The 20,109-nt window shown below is 31.5% G+C and overlaps 2 protein-coding genes across 19 annotated transcripts in view; both read left to right on the top strand.

The window, feature by feature from the left end:
- The window catches only part of LOC145327913 (uncharacterized), a 33,538-nt gene extending 25,310 nt beyond the window's left edge, over positions 1–8,228 (top strand). Inside the window, exons 13-17 of the mRNA XM_080171447.1 lie at positions 3,000–3,039; positions 3,635–3,706; positions 6,048–6,128; positions 6,593–6,684; positions 8,176–8,228. Coding sequence (XP_080027573.1) covers positions 3,000–3,039; positions 3,635–3,706; positions 6,048–6,128; positions 6,593–6,684; positions 8,176–8,196 — 306 coding nt within the window. The 3' untranslated portion in view covers positions 8,197–8,228. The remainder of the gene's footprint in view (positions 1–2,999; positions 3,040–3,634; positions 3,707–6,047; positions 6,129–6,592; positions 6,685–8,175) is intronic.
- A 2,602-nt stretch (positions 8,229–10,830) lies between these two features.
- The window catches only part of LOC145323072 (voltage-dependent calcium channel subunit alpha-2/delta-3-like), a 49,181-nt gene continuing 39,902 nt past the window's right edge, over positions 10,831–20,109 (top strand). For all 18 annotated transcript variants that reach the window (XM_080165585.1, XM_080165561.1, XM_080165517.1 and 15 more), the window contains exons 1-2: positions 10,831–11,449; positions 17,531–17,639. In XM_080165585.1, coding sequence (XP_080021711.1) covers positions 11,337–11,449; positions 17,531–17,639 — 222 coding nt within the window. In that variant the 5' untranslated portion in view covers positions 10,831–11,336. The remainder of the gene's footprint in view (positions 11,450–17,530; positions 17,640–20,109) is intronic.

Genomic DNA, 20,109 nt, shown 5'->3' with positions numbered 1-20,109 from the left:
TATATAGAACATGGGTCAAGTTCCTTATTCTGTGCGTTTTAACTTCAGCTCTTTATAGACTTTATAGAGGAGTTTTTTTCTGATGAGACGTAATTTAAGGTGCAAATTTTTTTTTCGTCCCAGGAATCATCATTACAGAAAAAATTATTTAAAATATCGTAATGATTTTTATTCTTCTAGTGGTTTTAAATAGATATGAATATTTTAACATATAAAAATTTTTAACATTTCAATATGCCAATTAATGCTGATGGTCAAGAGCACCCGTATTTTCAAGAGCTGGATGCATATCAGGCGGATCAAATCCAGTTTAATGACCATGAGAAGCTTAAATCGGAAGTAAATAAAGCTAAAAAGGAGGGCTGGATAGACAACGATATAGCTTCATGGCTTGTAACAGAGGAGCCAAAGCCAGGTAGATTGTATGGCTTGATTAAAGATCATGTGGCTCCTGAGAAATGGCCGCCAGGTACCACTGTACCTCCCCTCAGGCCAGTAGAGTCAGCAAGTGGTACTACTTTCGAGAATGCAAGCCATTTCGTTGATATTCATTCTAACCATCTGGTTAAATCCTTGCCATCATATTGGGAGGATACACCAGATATGCTAAGGAACTTTGAGCAGGAGAATCTAAAAGGGCCACAGCCTCCAGGTTCAATTCCTGTGACTTTAGATGTGTCAAGTCTGTACACGAATATTCCCTTAGACGAGGGAATCAATATATTTGGTAAATTTTTAGAAACAAGAAGTGATAAAAGTGTCCCAACCACTTTCTTAATTACTCTTTTAACCCTAGTGCTAACATGTAATGTTCTTGTTTTTAATAATAAGTATTACTTACAACGTATTGGGACAGCCATGGGCACGCGTGTTGCACCCACTTTTGCCTGTTTATTCATGGGTGCGATAGAATGTTTGATGCTAACATCATGGAAAGGCATCAAACCACACCTTTACAAACGATATATTGATGATATTTTTTTCTTTTGGACTGGCACTGAGCAACAACTTTTAAAGTTTATTGAACATTTGAACAATTTTCATCCTTATCTTAAATTTAAAGCTTCTTACAATTTCGAGACCAAATCTGTAGAATTTTTAGACACTGTGATATCAATTGATAAAAATGGTTATATTAAAACTGATTTATTTGTTAAACCTGGCAAAAAATGTTCTTATTTGCTTACATCTTCTTGTCACCCTAGTCATATAACTGAAAATATTCCTTATTCATTAGCTTTGAGATTAAAACGCATTTGCAGTGATAATTTAGATTTTGTAAAACAATTAGATACTTTAAAAGAATTACTTTTGACCCGTGGATACAAACCAAATTACATTTTAAAAGCTTTTGAACGTGTTTCTGTAATTGATAGGTCAACTGCTTTGAAAAAAGTAGAGAAAAAAATTGTAAACCGCCCAATTCTTAGTTTACAATATGATCCACGGTTGCCACATATTTCAAATATTTTGTTTAAATTCTGGAAGGTTATGACACAAAATCCTTTATTAAAAAAGATTTTTCCAGATCCACCGATGGTGTGCTGGACAAAACCAAAAAATTTGAGAGAATTTCTCATAAGAGCAAAGTTGCCAAAAAGTTTAGTTCCTAAAAGACCTTCCAGAAATAAGATAGGTTTTAAACATTGTGGTAATGATTGTATGTTATGTAAATTTTCACCTAAATTTGTTAACAACATTGTATCTTCTGTAACAAAAGAAACTATTCCCATTTTATCTAATTTGACTTGTAATTCGGAAAATATTATATATTGTATAACTTGTACTAAAGATAATGGAACTTGTAAATCTCATCCACAATATATTGGACAAACAGGACGTAAAGCAGTGGATAGATTCAGAGAACACAAAAATTCAATTGAACCAAATTCTGTAAAAACTGTAGGACAACATTTTTCACAAAATGGCCACAACCCTTGCCATTTACAATTTGTTCCATTTGAGCAACTTAAAAGTAATAATCCTTGGATAAGATTAGCCCGTGAAAAATTTTATATTAGAAAATTTGAACCATTGTTAAATCGTAGAACTTGATTCAAAATGCAGTTGCAATTGTTTTTAAAAAATATTTTTTTCAAACTATACACCCTTCCCTTTCTCTCTCTTATTACACAGCCAGTTTGACCGCTTCTCCTTTATTTGTTATTTGGTTGTGTTATAGTAAAGATCTAAACAGTAGCTGTGAATTTGAAATTTTATTTTTTATGATATATTTTAACATTTTGACTATTTTTGTATAATTCTTAATGCTTTTTTTTCATTTATTTATGTTGTTGTTTTCTATTACAGATGCGATTGATAATGAAGATTTTTTTCTTTGAAATATATTTCGTTATGAAGCAGCAGTAGTTACTAATTTATAAATGTTATGGTTGAGATAGATTTATAACTGTTAAAGTAATTTACTTTGATCTGATGATCTTGTACATTAGTCTATGCTTGCATTTCCCTTAATAAACTTGGAGGTAGAAGGGGGGGGGGGGGGTGATAGGATTCACAATTAGAATTAGATTTAATGCAATAATATCTGTGTAATATAAATAATTGAATATCTTATGAATAAGCTCAGATTTTATACATCTACACATTTGTATTTTAAAATTGCATAAGTAAGGAAAAAATATGTACTTCTCTCAAATCTCCAATATTGACAATACCAAAAACAAACATTTTGAATAAAAAAGGATTTTAAAACTTATTCTAGGTTAAGTAAAGGATTAAATAGACCCGGGGATAGTACCTCATCTGAAAGAGTCCCGCAATGTCTAGAATTTCAATTTTCAAAGGGGTATTCGTTTTTTCAAAAAAAAAGGCTTTTATGAAAGTATCAAATATGTAATTAATAGATGATTATATCAAAACTAATTTTTGTTTATCCAACAAGTTTTTATCTTATTATTTTTCATTTTAGTATCCACGGAAACCTGTCTATGATACGATCCGATAAATAATTATTAAATTTTCTATGTTTGTTTTAGATAACCAAGCTAAAGATAGACAGTAACCCGTTTGCAAAAGGTAAAGTTATTTAAAATTTAAGTTCCTTATCAATAGCAAATGTACATATATGAGTCACCTTATCTACTGAGCTGTATGATTTTTACCATTACCTCGTAAGGGCGGGATTCTCCTCTGATTTAAGTGATCATCTAGAGAATTCAGAGCATCATCCACGTGTAATGGGATGCGATACTTTAACACCCAAGGATATTAGGTTAAGTAACATCCATCACACAACCAACCCTTTGATTGCACGACCGTTGTCTGAGAAGTCCTAACTGTGCATGGTAGTGAGTTGCGCCTGTTTATGGGCCAAGGCATTCCCCTTTACTCTTACTATTTATGTCGCACACCTGACATAGCAGCAGTAGGAACAATTTTAAACGTCTTTAGTTATGAGGCGGTGTTGCTCTCTAATTTACTGTGTCTGTCGATGATGAATTTGAGGAAATAAGATTACTTTTTATATGCTACCTTTTAAATTTGTTGCTCAAAAACTAACTTTGTCCACCTGTCTGTCAGCCCTTTTTTTTCTGTGCCTTGATAATTATGGATGGGGTCACCCTTGTTTATTATGTATACTCACTTGTCACCAAAACAATTTTATTTCTAGGTTTTCGAGATACACTTCGAATGACAGACAGCGAACGGGAATCGGTGAACTCAATATTGGCTGGATGTACAGGTAGAAACGGGATAGGTTAGCTCTTATTGGGAACCTGACAAATAAATAAGTACATGCATATTTGGAGATGGGTTACTTATATCCAATTATATAAAGTACTAGCGGCTACGCCCCTAGAGGCCTCTAGGGGCACTTGAGGAGGAGAGAGTCGAATTTAATAATTAAATTTCTTATTTTAGATTTTAAAAGAAAAGTAAAAATTTTTTTTTTTTTTTTGGGGGGGGGGCCCTCTCATTTTTAATTTTAGTTAAAAAAAATTTTAAAAAATTTTTGGGGGGGTGATTTTTCATTTTTTGGGGGGTTGGGGGTGTCCCACCCCCCAGGATTTAGTTATAAACCTTCCCGGGACCTATGAGAAGCTACCCTGTTAAGGAGAACCCGATAGGTTCAGTGGTTAGCGAGATCCTTCGGTACAAACATACAAACAAAGGATTGAGGTTTTTTTGTCCAAAGCTTAAGATCTCAATAACTACTGAACTCTTTTTTAGGTAACATTCACGTAGGTCCTGTGATGGTCTTACGCTATTCCATTCTTAAATAGTAGTCTTGGGGTGGTTTTAAGCTTTTCTTTCTCCCTTCTTACACAAAGCCCCTAACATTTTAAAACATTGATTACCGCTGAACCGATTCCACTCACCACTAACCCACCCCCCCCCCCCCCCCAACCCCAAAAAAAACCACCCAAAAAATTTCTTTCCTACTAATTAATGAAGCGGACCATTGAAGGTGCCCCTAGAATTTTCTAGGGGCGCAGGCTCTAGTGTATATTAAAACAATTATAGCTAACAAGCTCTATGTAAATATCATAGTTATACCCATTGTTTATTTGAAAAACATTATAATAAAAGGCTTTTAGAACTAGACTTTTAATATTCAATTCAAGATAGATTTATAAAGTTTCCAAAAATATATCATACATCATATATTTTTAAAGGGCTAATATTATTAGAAACACTATAGGAAAATCATAAAATAAAGAATACAACCCTTTTTTATATTTTTATTTAAAAATATAAACCTAATCTCTTATGATAGAGTGTATAGTGGAGAGGAAATAAATCTAAATGTAGAATGCACACGGATTAACCTCAGAATAATAGATTACATAATTTAGATCACTAATCGTTATTAATTCCTTCAATGATTATCTATTCAATAGCTTGGATTATTCCTTACAGTTTGTTTAAAACACTAGAGGGGAGAGGGATTAAATAACTGTATGTCCCTATCCCAAGGGGCAAGGACCTTATATCGACTCTCAATTGGGTCTTTGAAAATCAACCAATAGTGTCGGGAATATTAACACCGACCAGTAGGAGAAAATAATTTGCTAGCAGACGAAAAGGTCCTTGGAAAAGGGGGCAGGTAGTTATCTGTATATACTATAGACATATAAATGTTCATTTTATGCCTTTCTTTAACTAGAGTGGCCAACTGAAGGACTTGCGGAAAAATTCTATTATTATATTAGTTTCGCTGAAAAAGCACTTTATTGTTTTTTATTGTACATTACATTTTTTAGTCTTATCTTTCAAAGGAACAATCAACCCACAACCTTACATTTAAACTTGATATTATACAAATTTTGTCATTATTCTAATCAACAGTTGTCTATTCTAAAAATCTATTATCCGAATTCGGATGCATTTACACAAATTTGCAGAAAGGAGAAAGCACACAGAATTACTTATAAACTAGATCAAATACTGTGGAGAATACACACAAAAACAAGTATAGGCACAATATTTATACTTGCTCAATCACAAAACCTATCAATTTGTTTCATTAAGAAAAAAGTTAATTTCTTTAATTTGAAATAAATATTATATAATTATAATTTTATTGTTTAATCTTTTTATGAATCCTCATTATTTTAAAGAAAAATGAAAAAATTACCAAACTAGGAACTCAACAAATTTGAAATTTCCAGGGCTCTTGGCTATAAAATAGACACCTTCCTAAAATGGCTAAAAACCTGCTTATATTATTCTTCTCTTAAAAATAAATTCCGATTGTGAACGAGACCTGTGATTAGCGAGATCTTATAGATACAATTAAACAGACAGATATCCTAACTAAATAGAGACAATGATGACAACATCCATAAGTAGCGAAGCATCTAATAAGTTTGATGGATATACGGACAAAGCTAATTAAACGGCAGATGTCAAGTGGTCATAATTCAGGAAACCTTTAACATAAATTTTTATATATCTTAAAATTTATATTTTTGTAGCATGCCTGAAAAATCAACGGACCAAGTAAGTTATATACTGGATGCTCATTGGTATAGAAAATCCCGAAGGGAATAAGAACATTTCACCATTAATAACCGTTTTAGGCATGTATCCTTATTTATCACAAGAATCAACAAATACAGAAAATCTGCAAAACACCAGTTCAATACAATCTCAAGAAAAGGGTAAATAAAGTTGTTCATCTGTTCATTGAAAATTAACCAGGGTGATTAGATTTTATGTTCGTGTAGCTAGTTAGTGTAGTTAGTGTAAGCAGGGCTCGGCAGCTGCGCGTCAGCCGCGAATGGGCCTCCAATTAAACCCGTTTTGATGCTGTGAAATATGCTTTGAAAAGAGGAATTGCATATTTGGGTCAATTGATTAAAAGTTCTCCACTGTCAATTTAATAATAGCTAATTGGTTTTTTTTTTATAAATTCTATGTATATTTACAAATAAATGAGTAAATTTGCACCTTAAATCAAACAAATAAAAAAATTTCCAGGACATACATTGATACAAGAGGCTTCACTAACAATATCTTTCTCCTTTCAGCTATTTAAGATTAATATATTATGAATTTTAAAAAAAATATGTTTGTTCACGATGTTTCTAGTCATACAGTGACAATATTAATACTTTTCTTTTAGAAGAAGAAGAAGGTGTTCCATTGCAAGCGACCAGTACAAAAAGATTGGATATTTGGACTAGATTCTGGGAGATTAATAATCAAAGAAATCAGGTAATTTTAGGGGAGGAATAATTTATTGTCTCTTTTTTATCCCGTGTCCAAAGTAGTTTCTTTGGGGGGAGGGATGAAAGTTTAATGATACTAATATAAGACAGAAACTTACATATTTCAATTAATTATTTCCATATCCATGGATAATTTAAAGCAAGACTGTAAATTCTATGCGTCAGTATGTAAAATGGTTAAAAAATGTTTGGGAAGGAAGAAAAGGCAGTATTACATAAATTAAAAGCAAAAATAGCCTGGTAGGCTATTTCCCTCAAAAGCCCTGTCAAGCACGGTTCAGCCCCCTGCCCCACTTTTATATGGTTAACTTTTTTTTAGGAATTACTTGTTCATCATTCTATGATGTATCTATTTTTCTGCGATTTTGGACAATCCCCCTTCAGATAAAAATTTAAATAGTGTGTGTTGTATATGTTGCCAAAAAACAATGGTTACTGGCAAAGCAAACTAATATAATCATTTATTTTACGCAACTACTATGGAGATACATATGATGATGCTTTATGCAGTATTTTTGCTATATTACAAATTACATAAAATATTAACAATATCAGAATAAAACAGTTTGAAATTGCTCCACATACAATTTCCCTAAGACATAATTTTAAAATAGATGTACATTATTCATTTGACTGAAAAAATAATGTCTTAGTTTTAAAGAATAGACGAATATTTCATTAAATATCCCAGGAACTTAATGTAGGAAAATCATACAATTCCAGGGGATAGGGAAATTGACAATTAATCTATTAAAATTACTACATTTTTACTAGGGCTGAATTCGATTTAGGGTATTACACTCCCCCCACCCAAAAAAACCTTTTTGTGGAGCCTTCGGTCTCCCAACTTAAAGATAGAATATTTAGGGGAGGAGGGTTAAAATCTGATAAATTGAACAAAATCCGGTGAGGGGGTAATCACCCACCTACCCCATCTCAGAAGACCCTTCCTAAAAATAAGCGGACATTTAGAATTATAAAGTAGCGTTTTGTATTTAAGAGAATATTGCTTGCTCTGTGAGTGAAAATACTGCTAAGAATGACATACCAAATTAAGTGGAAAATTACATTACTAATACATAGGCGCAAATAGAGGGGGATTTATATCATAATTGATTTAGAGCACACGGGTGTTCGTCTGAATATTAGGTGCTTTCCCTCAACATGCTTTTCGATCACTGAATCCCCTCCCTTATTCTTAAGATAATTAGTGGGAGGGGATTTTGTTTCGTTTGCCAAAATTCTGTGGGGAGGTTCTTACCCTTCGCTGCCTATACATGCGTTGCCGTAACCCTGCGGGACACACAATAAGCAATATAACCTAACCAAAACATTACTATAGTAATAAACAAAGAAACAAAAAAACTACTCACATCCTTATTTTCAATTAATTATAAAAACAAGGCACTTTGAGGGAAAACACCCAAGAAATTTTGCATGGCACTTTTATGTTTATTAAAAAAACTATATATTTCAGAAATCAGACGAAGATGATTAAAAAATCAGAAATACAAGAAATGCACCTATTATTGTAATTTGATTTTTTTATAATTTTTTTTATTATAATAAATAAATGTTTTTGAATAAAAAAGCTAATATGATTTTTATTTAATAAACAAGAATTCATTTAATTATGCCATGGACAGGCATTTATGCATGTATATAAATCTAATGTAAAAACACCATACCAATCTGTGATGTTGTCATTTAAATTTTATTTTCATCGTTTTTCCCACTTTTTTTCTTTTCAGTACTTTTATTTAATCTTTCAAGCTTTTTTTCTGATGATTCCTGAGACTTTTTGGTAAAATATGAGAGTTCTAGAGAAAATGGGATTAACACAGCTACTTCTAAAGTTAGATGGTTGAAAAAATTGATTTTATGACCGTTAAGAATTCTCTCTATAACTCACTCCGTCTGTCTGTCATAAATGCTACAAAGGATATTTGATTCATGCAGGGAAATTAATTTTCTGGAGTTCTGTTTAACGCCACACTCAAGCGCCAGGTTCAGCAACCCAGGATAACTAAGGGGAGCCAAATATCTCCTTTTCTGCCCAAACACCCGGAGTATTAGGTCCAGAAACAACCATCAGTCAACCAACTCTTTGACTGCACGACCATTGTCTGAGAAGTCCTAACCTTGCATAGTAATGAGTTGAGCCTGTTTTGGGCCAAGGCTTCCCCCTACTCTAACTATTAATGTTGCGCACCTGACATAGTAGCAGTAGGAACCACTTCTAACGTTTAGTTATGTTATCATCCTTTAGTGTTGTAACCTTCCCCAATTTAAGAGTGCAGCTGCTCCATAATAATTTACCAGAAAATAAACCATATTAATTGTCTTACCACCTTAGCAAATATTCCTTCCCTGCCTTTCCTTGTGGTTGCAATTGTTGAAATTTTGGCCTGACCCTGAAACAAGTTTATGTTGTCTGACTATAAGTGAATCCCTTAAACAAATAATCATAAGCATCACACTGGAATGCTTAAATAATTCAGTTTTTATATGAACTGTTAAAATCAATAACAAAACTTCATAGAAATTGCTTTATAGATTGTGACACTACCCTATCCTTACCTCTATGACCTCTCAGTTAGTATAAACTCTTTACCCCATTCTTATTTCTTTACTCTATCTCACTTTTTCATCCCTTCTTTTCAACCCAAGCTTTATTCTTTTATCTACCTTTGAAGTTTGTTAAAAGAACTATAAACTTGGTTTTCATTAAAAAAAGACAAGAAAAAATTTTAAAGTGTCTTTGAGCATATAAGTATTTTTTTATACCAGCCCTGCTAATTTCCATACCTCGTTAATATTATCCTTGCACAAGGATATTCCAATACTTACTCATCCACTTTCTAAACCTCTCCGTTTAGAAGGATAACTTACTTAAAAGATTAATAATAATGGATGATTCAAAATATTAATAGAATCAATTTTCATAATAAATTTTTATTTATAATGAATTATATATTTTTTTTATAAGGTTATGTACTATATAGCAAGTTTATTATATATGAAGCCATTTTTTCAACCTTTCAGTAATAAATTCTGCCCCTACCCTGTAACCTCCCTCCGAGAGGCACATGACTCTTCCGCACCCTTCTCTCAGAGGTAAAAGAGAGGTATCCATGTACAAGAGTAGGACATATAGATTTACTGAGGTTTCCAACTCTACTATAACATATGTACAAAGAAAGACAAACTAAAGAGAAAGAGTATCCTTCAAAGAGAGACAAAATAGAGAGAGATAAAGGGAAAAAGAGAAAGAAGAGAGGGAAGGACACAAAGAAAAAGATAGAAAGATAGGAAAAGAGATAGAGAATTGAAGGGGAGAGAGCCTAAAATGGTCATATTGAACCAAAATAAGAGAGCCAGAGGCTGTGGAAAACAGCTTCAATAGGCATGGGAAGGCATAACATGACAAAGGGAAGAGCATATATTGGGTTATAAGAGAATAGAGAAGTAAAGGGGGAAGTTGAAGATCTTTGGTGAGGGCGCTTAAGTGAAGAGTGATGGTGTGTGTGTATGTGTGTGTGTGTGTGGGTGTGTGTGTGTGTGACTGTAAGTTTTCGGCCTCCTAGAGATAGCCTCGAAATTTTGGTTGACTGTGTGTTGATGCATTATTATATGTGTATTTGTGTGTTTAACAGAACATACAGTCAACACCAAGTCAGTGCCTGTAGCCACACATCTCAACCATAATTGTCTGTGTTGAAAAATATTTGTTGCAATTAGCAAGAAATTTAATCATTGTAATTTTTATTGTTTGGTTGATTTCACAGAAATATTGACGCATGCATGGTCGGATGTGTGAGTGTGTGTGTGTGCGTCAGTGATACGCGTTTAGTTTTCCATAGACCACAAATTTTAAAAACACACTTATTTAGTATTTAAACACATACACACACTCACATACATTTATATTTCTGATGTGCTACTAAGTACCACCACACACAGAGTGTGTGAGTGTGTGTGTGTGTGTGCTTTTATGATATTGAATTTATATATACATATAATATATTGGTTTCATTTAAGTTTGATTTATCTTTAGTGATTCCTATATGTAATAATAAAGTTTAGAATAATAAAAGATAATTGAAATAATATACAATTTTTATTTAGATAAAATGTTGCATTATTTAAGTGAAAGAATGCTTAACTTAAAGTGAAAAGGCAAAGCTAAAGTTACTATAAAAGCTTTCCTTGCAAGTGTATGTATTAAATATTGAGGTATATAGTGAGTGTCTCTGCGTGGGGCGTAGTGTAAAACTAGTTCAACAAATTGAACAACAGTCCTAAATAAATTCACCTGGACGGACATAGGAGGCTGCAGCTACACACAGGAGGTGTTCAGGGGAAGTTCAGGTGTCTCCCAGGAAAGAATAGGGGGGAGAGAAAGGAGCCGGAATAAATTTTTTTTACTCCTTCGAGGACATATACATATTACACACACACACGCACACATATTTGCTATGTGTAGTGAGCAGTGAACTTCTAAATTTAAAAGATGTATTTATGATATTAGCGTGATAAAATTACAATTATAAATAAGCAAAAAATACTTGCACTGCTGTACCAAATATTATTACCAATATAGTGATAATTTACCAAGGGGGCAGTAAGTGAGTAGGCATGACTGGGGTGAGGTGGGGGCTAGCTGGGCTGGTCCTGCTAGCCAGCGTGGCCGTCACACAGTTCCAGCAACAGCAACAACAACAGCAAACAAATCAGATAGACGCCAAAACGTAAGTTTACTCATCTTTTTTCTTAAAATACTTAAAAGCATGCGAAGGGTTTGAAAGTTTTGGCAATAATTTACAGGAGTTGACCGGTTTTTCCGTCTGTTTCACAATCTATGTTCAAAGTAAATTGTACTTCCCTATGAAAATGAAAGGGGGAAGGAGGGGGGTAAATAATCAGCTGATGTTGAAAATCAAGCATTCAAAGTATTATATAGAATAGCTAAACAAGCTTTGAAGAAAAAAATATTTATGGTTTCGCTTTTTTAACTGAGTAAACATTATTATATCCAATGTTTTTTTGAAACCCTATGAATTTTATGTGTCATGGTAAATTTCAAAAACTAAAACTTACACAAAAGCGAAGCTTAATATAGCAAACAATAGCAAATATAAAGTAACTATTCCTACAGGAATCATCATGCGGCCATTGACAAAATAACTCTTACAGGGACCATCATCCTAGGGACGGAAGACCTAACATAAGAAAAAAAATATGGAAAAGATTCGCTTAAAAATTCATATAAAATATTGTTATTTTATAATAATCAAATATTTTGTACTTTTATAACAGTTAGGTAGTTGAATCCATTTTTATAGAAGCAGAAATATAATCTATGATTATGGTTTGGACCCTCTAAAACTGTAATCTACCCTTCCACTTTCCCCTCTCTTGGTGAAGATATCTTCAACGCCGATACGATTTTTGAAATATAAGATATCACTTTTGTCTCTCTTGTTGAAGATATCTTCACCAAGAGAGTCAAAAGTGGAATCTTAAATTTCAAAAATCATATCGGCTTTGAAGATATCTTCACCAAGAGAGGGGAAAGTGGAATCTTACATTTCAAAAATCGTATCGGCGTTGAAGATATCTTCACCAAGAGAAAGGAAAGTAAAATCTTACATTTCAAAAATCGTATTGGCGTTGAAGATATCTTCACCAAGAGAGGGGAAAGTGGAAAGGTAGATTACAGTTTTAGAGGGTCCAAACCATAATCATAGATTATGTTTCTGCTTCTATAAAAATGGATTCAACTCCCTAACTGTATAAGATGAGACACACACAACAATAGAAATATCTAAATACAAATAACAACAGATGTATATTCATGTAATCTCTTCTCTATTTCGTGTAAACATAATCTTACATTACTATAGATTATTAGTCAGGAAGCTAATTAAACATGGAAAAAAACAGAACGAACAGAATAAATAATAAAATAGTTTTTTTTTGTTTGGATTGCAATAAGGACATGGCTTTTAAAGGTTAAATTAAGATTATTTTCAACATTTTCATTTATCGGCCATTGTAAGCATTCTATGATATTCCAATAGAGATAATCTAGAGACACTCTCTCTAAATCAGCTAATAGAAGAAAAGAGGAAGAACAATCTGGTCATGTTTTGGTTAGAAATGGCATAATATTTTTTTATTTCGTTATATCGCGTAATAATGTCTTCACTCTTTTAATGTTCAGATATGAACCGTTGGAAAAAGTTAGCTTTCGTCATAAAATTTCGTCGCTCTTATTACGTAATTAACGTGGTTGTCTGCTAGAAATTCTTTTTTAGGTTTTACCATCTAGATATATTAATATCTATTGATATTCCATAGTCTTTAATTGCTATTAGGATTATGTTAATAAGTAGTTGATGAGGTTTGAAAGATATCAATCAGGGATGTGGAGCTCCGACTACTATGCTAATGATTATAATTATTGGTTTTGACACTATTGATTAGAACAAACCGATCCAAATTCAATAAAAATACCCTGAAGTTTCTAAGCCAACAAATTTCAGTCCAATGTCCCCTCCCTCCCTGGTATAAAAAACCTTGATTTGGTTTTGGATCAACTTCGCTGACGAGTGGTCAAAATCAATGGAAATATCTTCTATGTTAGAGATCTAAACGGATAGGACAATTGCCGATAAATTAATGTACATACCCAATAATAATGCACAAAATTACCCCTGTACCCTCCCTGTTTATATGTAGAAATACAAACTATATATCCACTTTAAAGATGCAGGGATAAAACAATTGAGAATAAACTAGTACTTCTTCACCCGGCTTCTTTATCCGATAATAGTTATTTCTCGCATCGTATTATAAACGGCTTTCCGCGGATATAGAGTGTACAATTATAAGATTAAAACTAGTTTTTTTTAGCCCCGAGGCACCGGCTAAAAAAACTGGTTTTAATCTTATGATTGTACATTTCTATATTCGTAGAAAACTGGATATAATACGATGCTAGACATAGTTTTTTCGTATGGATGAGAACCGGTTCCTATCCACCGGATTCAAATGAATACGAGAAAAGAAATTAAGTTTTTGATAGCCAATAAAATTAAAAAGAGAGAAAATATTTGTTGTTTTTCAACAATAACCAAACGTAGAACAAAATTCTCTTTTTTATTGTCTATTAATTTCTATCAATGTATTTCGGATAATTTAAACTTGAAATTGAAATGTCCTTATTTTTATTTTTTTATGTTAAGTGTCTATAGAATTTGCAAGAATACAATTTCTAAATACTAACTAAATACTTCTACCTTTCCTACAATAGAAAGCTATCAATGCTCAAGTTTTAAAGGTTAAATTTCTCATATTTGGGAATATATTTTTTTCTGTAAAATTATTGCTTTCTTTATTATTATTTATTTAGGTTTCTAAATGCTTTTTTAACGAAATTAAAGGTAAATTATCATAGAATTCTTTGTTAGTTTTTGGCTATTTCAAGGGTAAACCTTCTAAAGGCTGGATGAAAAGCCATGAATGCAAATAGGAAAAAAAGCCAAAAGGATAGTAAAGATTTATGTTTTTATTTGCTGTACAATTATTGAAATTATTCTTAAATGAATTTGCTTTCTTTGAAAAAAAACTGACTCACTAAAAATGAGAGGAACACTTGTTTTTTTATGTACTATCAAAGAAAATGATTGAACAAGAACGATTAAAAGCGCAATAATACTGCTCGATTTTTCTAAAGTCCAATCCAATTGAATGTTTTTAAAAACTGATCTAGACATGCAATGAATATTTTGATACTTGCTCAAAATATTTTCTCGGAAGCTTAATTTTACTAAACATTTAAAACTTCAAAAAAGGTCAAAATGCATTTTTTTGTAATAACAATATTTATTTCAATAGGCAGTAAGAACGATTGTATTCAATGGAATTAAAGGCCCAAATACCACTAAATATTTTTTAGTTGAAATTTTATATGTTTTATCTGTCAAACTACATAATTCAAAAAATATTAACTTTAATTATTTCAAATACAGAAATAATCAAAAGGCACTGCCGTACAATTGTTGGGCCAACTTATTAAGTAACTTGTAGAGTAGCATCGCATCTAAAAACTTTGATTATAATTAGAGTATTGTGAATAAATAATGAAACCTTGTCCTTGAGAAAAAGGCATCAGCATTAGGCATTGCAATAATTAACCTAAATAGGCTTGCTTAAACTTGGTTCAGCTTTTAAAAGTTACTTAAAGGTGTGAAAATAAATGGTTAAAAAACAATCAAATAAGAAAGAAAAGGTCAACTAATAAGAAAAATCAGAAAATATTTAGCCAAAATATAAAGATACTTCTGTAATAATAATATGAATAGCAATATCGAATTTCAAAATTATAATTTTATTTACCTAAATTCTAATAAATTTCTAACAATCAACTTTCACTCTCAAACTCCGACTTTTCATTTGGTTTGATAACATATTTCAGCTTAGCTTCCTTGATCTTTTGAAAGTCATGTTCGCTTTGATATAAAGTATATTTTATATCAAGTTTTTTTAAACAAGGAAAATTATAGTTTTAATGAAAAAGGCACAACAAATTGTATAACAATAAAATAGACAAAGATCAAATCTTTTTTGTTTGTGTACGGTATATAAAGACACCAGAGTACCATGCATGTGATGCATTAAAAAAGAGATTGAGTAGAAACCACCCCAAATTATATAGTAGCTGAAATAATTGTAAAAGTATTGATGTATAACCCTTACAACTTCCTAGTTTTGTGGCGGCTTGGCTCTGTTAATATTTCCGACGCAATAGGCTGATATTGAAATGTAACTGCTCTACAACAAAATTACATGTGATTATATAGTGCATATGTAAATATTAATCTACACAGAAAGATGTTGAATATACATATATAAGAATATGAACAAGAAACTGCAGATATCATATTATGACAAAATTACATGTTTCATATTATCCATTGAAATTTTTATTAGTAAAAATATATCAACAGTAATAGCATTGAGAACGATTTAATTTAGAACCGTTTTTACAAAGTTCATTTCTTTAGCAAATTGTCAATGAATACGTAGATTAAATTATTGGATTATTCCTGTCCTATTTTCTTAAGCGTTCGTTCCCTAGGGGGGCCAACAAAAAAGGAATGATTTTTATTATTTTTTTCCTATTTTTATGACGATAAAACCATCGAATAATCTATCTATAATATGTAATAAATTGGAAGGTTTTTTTTCATATATCAGATCATATCTCGCTTACTAATAAACCTATTTAATAATAGTTCAAGGAAGCGTTATAATTGTCTATAATATTTAAGTAAAGGTGCCTTAATTGAATCAGTATTTCTAAATCAAGAATGTGGTATTCTTACCCTTTTGATATCAATAAAGTGTTTGATAAATAAACCTAAATATATAGTAAAGAATATTCAAAGATCTTATCAATCTAAATTTTATTGTGTTAGAATTAAAATAAAAATTTCCAAAAATAAATTAACGATTTAAACGGTTAAAGATACGATCAATGCATGAGTTAAATCTCTTCAAAACCTTTTTTAGTGGAAATAGGATTATATTAATTTATCATTTTGTTAATGAGAACACATATTTTATGGTATATTTTTAAAGCCAGACAAAAAGTAAAGATAAAGTTGTAATCCATTCTAATTAACAAGAACGAAGGGATCAAAACTAAACTAAGAACAAGATTTAACAAAAAAAAAAGTTTTAGTTTTGTTTTGTTACTTTGTCTGTCTACCTACCTACCTAGCAGTCTTCTTGTGGTAACAGTTTACTTAAATTCTTATTCACTAGAGTTGGAAGTAAAGAGCTACTCTAAAACTCTGGTATAACAAATGGATTTAAAATCAGTTACAAACCTAAACTAATGAAAAATAAATAAGGTTTTTGACCTTAATGTCTATTGTTGAATTTATAAAGAATAAACTTTTATTATTGGCTTTGTTATTTAAACAAGCGACTCAATAAAGTAATAAAAAAATCAATTTGCGTCTGCTTATCCTTGTTCTTTAATATTCTAGTCTAGTCTAGTCTATTTCTATTGACTCGAAACAATTTATTTCCTTTTGTACTTTCAAAACACAGTTTCTTACAATATACTTATTTAGACACATTTCTAATTTTTTTAATCTATCTCAACCAAAGCATTTTAGATAGTAACTACTGTTGCTTGTTCACGAAATATATTTCAAAGAAAAATTCTTCAATATCAATTGCATATCTTGTATAAGTTAATGAAGCAATATTAGCTTGGTCGGTTTATATTTTTAAAAAGGATTGAAAACACTGTCCTATGATATAAAGTAGTAAAGTTTTTTTTGCCAGCAGCGAAAGATCTAGCTAACTTCTAATAGATATTGGTCTCGTTTACAGTGAAGCTTCTTATAGATCCTGAGATGGTTTTAGGCTATTTTATTTTTATAAATAAGTGTGGGGATGGTTTTAAATTATTGTTCTGCCCTTTCATATCCCTTCGAATGAAGATCCCCTAGATGCTAAGGGCACAGCCGCTAGTTTAACTAAAAAATACTCGTGTTTTCTTCGTGTTGTTTACCGCAATAAAAATTATGACATTCAAAACATTGATATTAAAAGAGGGGAAATTTAATGTTTACTTTTGAGCATTTCAGAGTTAACGAGGATGAACAAAGATGAAAACATCCAAAAAGCGAAAATCAACAAGAAATTAATATTACAAATCATTAATTGTAAATTATACGTTTCCTTATTATACCAATATGTTACAGGAATCATTTTGTCAAGTAAGAAATTAAACTTGTTTTTTTTTTCAGCGTGGAAGGATGGAGTCAAAAGTTTGGAGCGGAGCTATGGGTTTCCTTGAGTCAGGCTACCAGGAGAGAAAGTATACAAGGACAATACGACAACATGCCACAGCTATCCGTAAGTATTTTTTATCTTTTCTTACTGCTTAACTTTGCAGTGTATTGTTTTTTGCCAAATATTTATGCTAAGCACTAGTTGATAAAGTTACGATAGTATACCCAAAACACGGCCTTTGATTGGTTTATTTGTAGCGGGACATTGTGTCTCAAAAATCAGCCATGTGAGGTCATGAAAATTAGGGAGATGAGAGGAAAAGTGAGAATGAAAACCCCTAAAAAAAGATGGATAATCACTCAATTCTATGACGCCACATGGCTGATTTTGAGAAACTTTGTCCCGCTACGTTTGTTTACTTTAAGTACACCATTATAGACAAAATCTTTTGATTACACGGCCATTGTTTTTGGTTCCAACTTTGGCATTTTATTCTCCTAGTTATTTTTCACCGGAAATAATTTAGTCTTAATAGCAATAGTCCATTGTTATGTCCAGATTACATCAGCTATAATAGCGTGTCGAAAATATTGCATCAATGTCCTCTTTTACTTATAAATTATCGAATAAGCTGACTGAATAATGAATACATAATCAAATACTTGTCCAAGTATTTAGCCTCCAACCACAAATTAATGCATTATTCTAATATCTTCACTATTCTGATCATAAGGAAATCTGTCTAGAATTCAGGTTTTGTTGCAATAATGTCCAAATAAGAAAATAGTAATCACTTTATACAAAGCTTATTGTATTTTTAAAAGCGAAGCTTTTCTATAATTAGGGTCGGTCCGTCCGTACGTCCGTCCGTAACGGATAGCTCTTTTCGTTAATTTAGGCATGTTAGAATTGTCCTATCGATTTCAAATTTTGCATGGTGATTCCTTTAATAGTTAGGTACGATTTAGAAAGCGTAGCAACTCTATAATCATCACCAAAATGTCCGTACGTCCATTTTAAACATGTTGATTTTTTAAATTTTTTAACAACTAATTTTTATGTGATATAATCATCCGATTTATCTGATTTTTGGTATGTTGATTCCTGGGACAACAAAGTATAATGTAATAAGCGAAGCAACTCTATAATCAAGTCCTAAAAATGTAAGTATGTCCATAAACATTATCCTGAATCAAGCAGTTTTTCAACAAATATACTTACAATTTTGCTTTGACTCTTATACATTTATTTTATTATTATTCAGTTCTGACACTATACATTTCCGTGCTTCGCTTTTATGGATGTTGTCATCCTTGTTAGTTTTCTTTTTATAGATATTCTTTTACTTTCTGTAGTTTTTGCACACCTTTTTTTCGCCTAAGAATTCTATAAAACTTTTTGTAATGGTTTAGCTAACATATCTAATTTATTTTGTCAATGTCAATTTTGTATGTTTCAATAGCAGTTACATTTTTGGAAAATAATTAAAATAGTCAAATTAGTTTTTAGGGATTATTTTTTAGACAATATTATTAATGAAACGTTGTGATTTTAGTTTTTGGCCCTGTTGTTTTATTATGTGCTAGAATTTCCTTACATGATTTTATTTTATTACATGTTTCAAAAGAGGTTTATCTGTAATGAAAACTGAACGTTGTCTGTTAAGTAATATGCCCTAAAATTCAATTTCCCTTATGAAAGTATTAATAATTTCTTTTCCTTTAAGCCTTTTTAAAAATAGTTAGCAGGGTTAGATATTATGTTTTCCTTTTCAACAGACACGAGACATGGCAAAAAATGTTGGCAGAAGGCAATACCATTTTTGGACAACCAAAAATAAAACTTTTTTCTATGCTATAGTTTGAGAACTTGTTTTATCCTCTGATCTGTGTATGAGTGTGTGTATGTGTGTGAGTGTGTATGTGTGTGAGTGTGTGTGTGTGTGTGTGTGTGTGTTTGCAGTCTCTCTACTCTATAGTAGTGCAGTACATTGCACATTCTATATTAAACATACAGGGAAAGTTGTGAATACAATGTGAATATTTGCAAAAAAAAATTGCTATATGCTATCCCAACATATAAACTTCAAAAGGGTTAGCTAGCTTAAAATAAATGGCTAAATGTATCAACAATTCCTTCTTTCCCTAATATTTTAAAGGGTTAAAAAAAGAGGGAAAGGACTGTCCATATTATTGAAATTTTTCTGCCAATCAACTGGTAGATAGTCATGCAAAAAAGTAATTTAATAAATGTTGTTAATGACAAAAAGAATACCCCAAAATCTAAGGGCAATTTCATTTTAAATCTTATTTTCCATTCCTATTTTTTCAAAATTTCGCAGAAACATACCACACACAGGGAGAGAAGCTAAAGTAGATGATGTGAGATGATGGGGGGGGGGGGGGAGTGAGGGGGTTAAAATTCGAGGAGAAAGAAATATGAGAGGACTCTACCATGCAAATTTTGTTAAAGGTCTCTTCTACACAGGGATACATGGAGAGGACGTTTAATTGTAAATTTATAATTCTCTTAATTCTAAAGTGTTGAATTCTTCCTCATGTTTGAGAAAAGTCAGGTACATAGATTTATTTTT

This window comes from Acartia tonsa, chromosome 1, assembly GCF_053477335.1.
Source record: "Acartia tonsa isolate MP-2025a chromosome 1, ASM5347733v1, whole genome shotgun sequence".
In the NCBI taxonomy this organism is placed as follows: Eukaryota; Metazoa; Arthropoda; class Copepoda; order Calanoida; family Acartiidae; genus Acartia; species Acartia tonsa.
The sequence above is the reverse complement of the archived record's forward strand: the minus strand, read 5'-3'. Positions and strand labels throughout refer to the sequence as shown.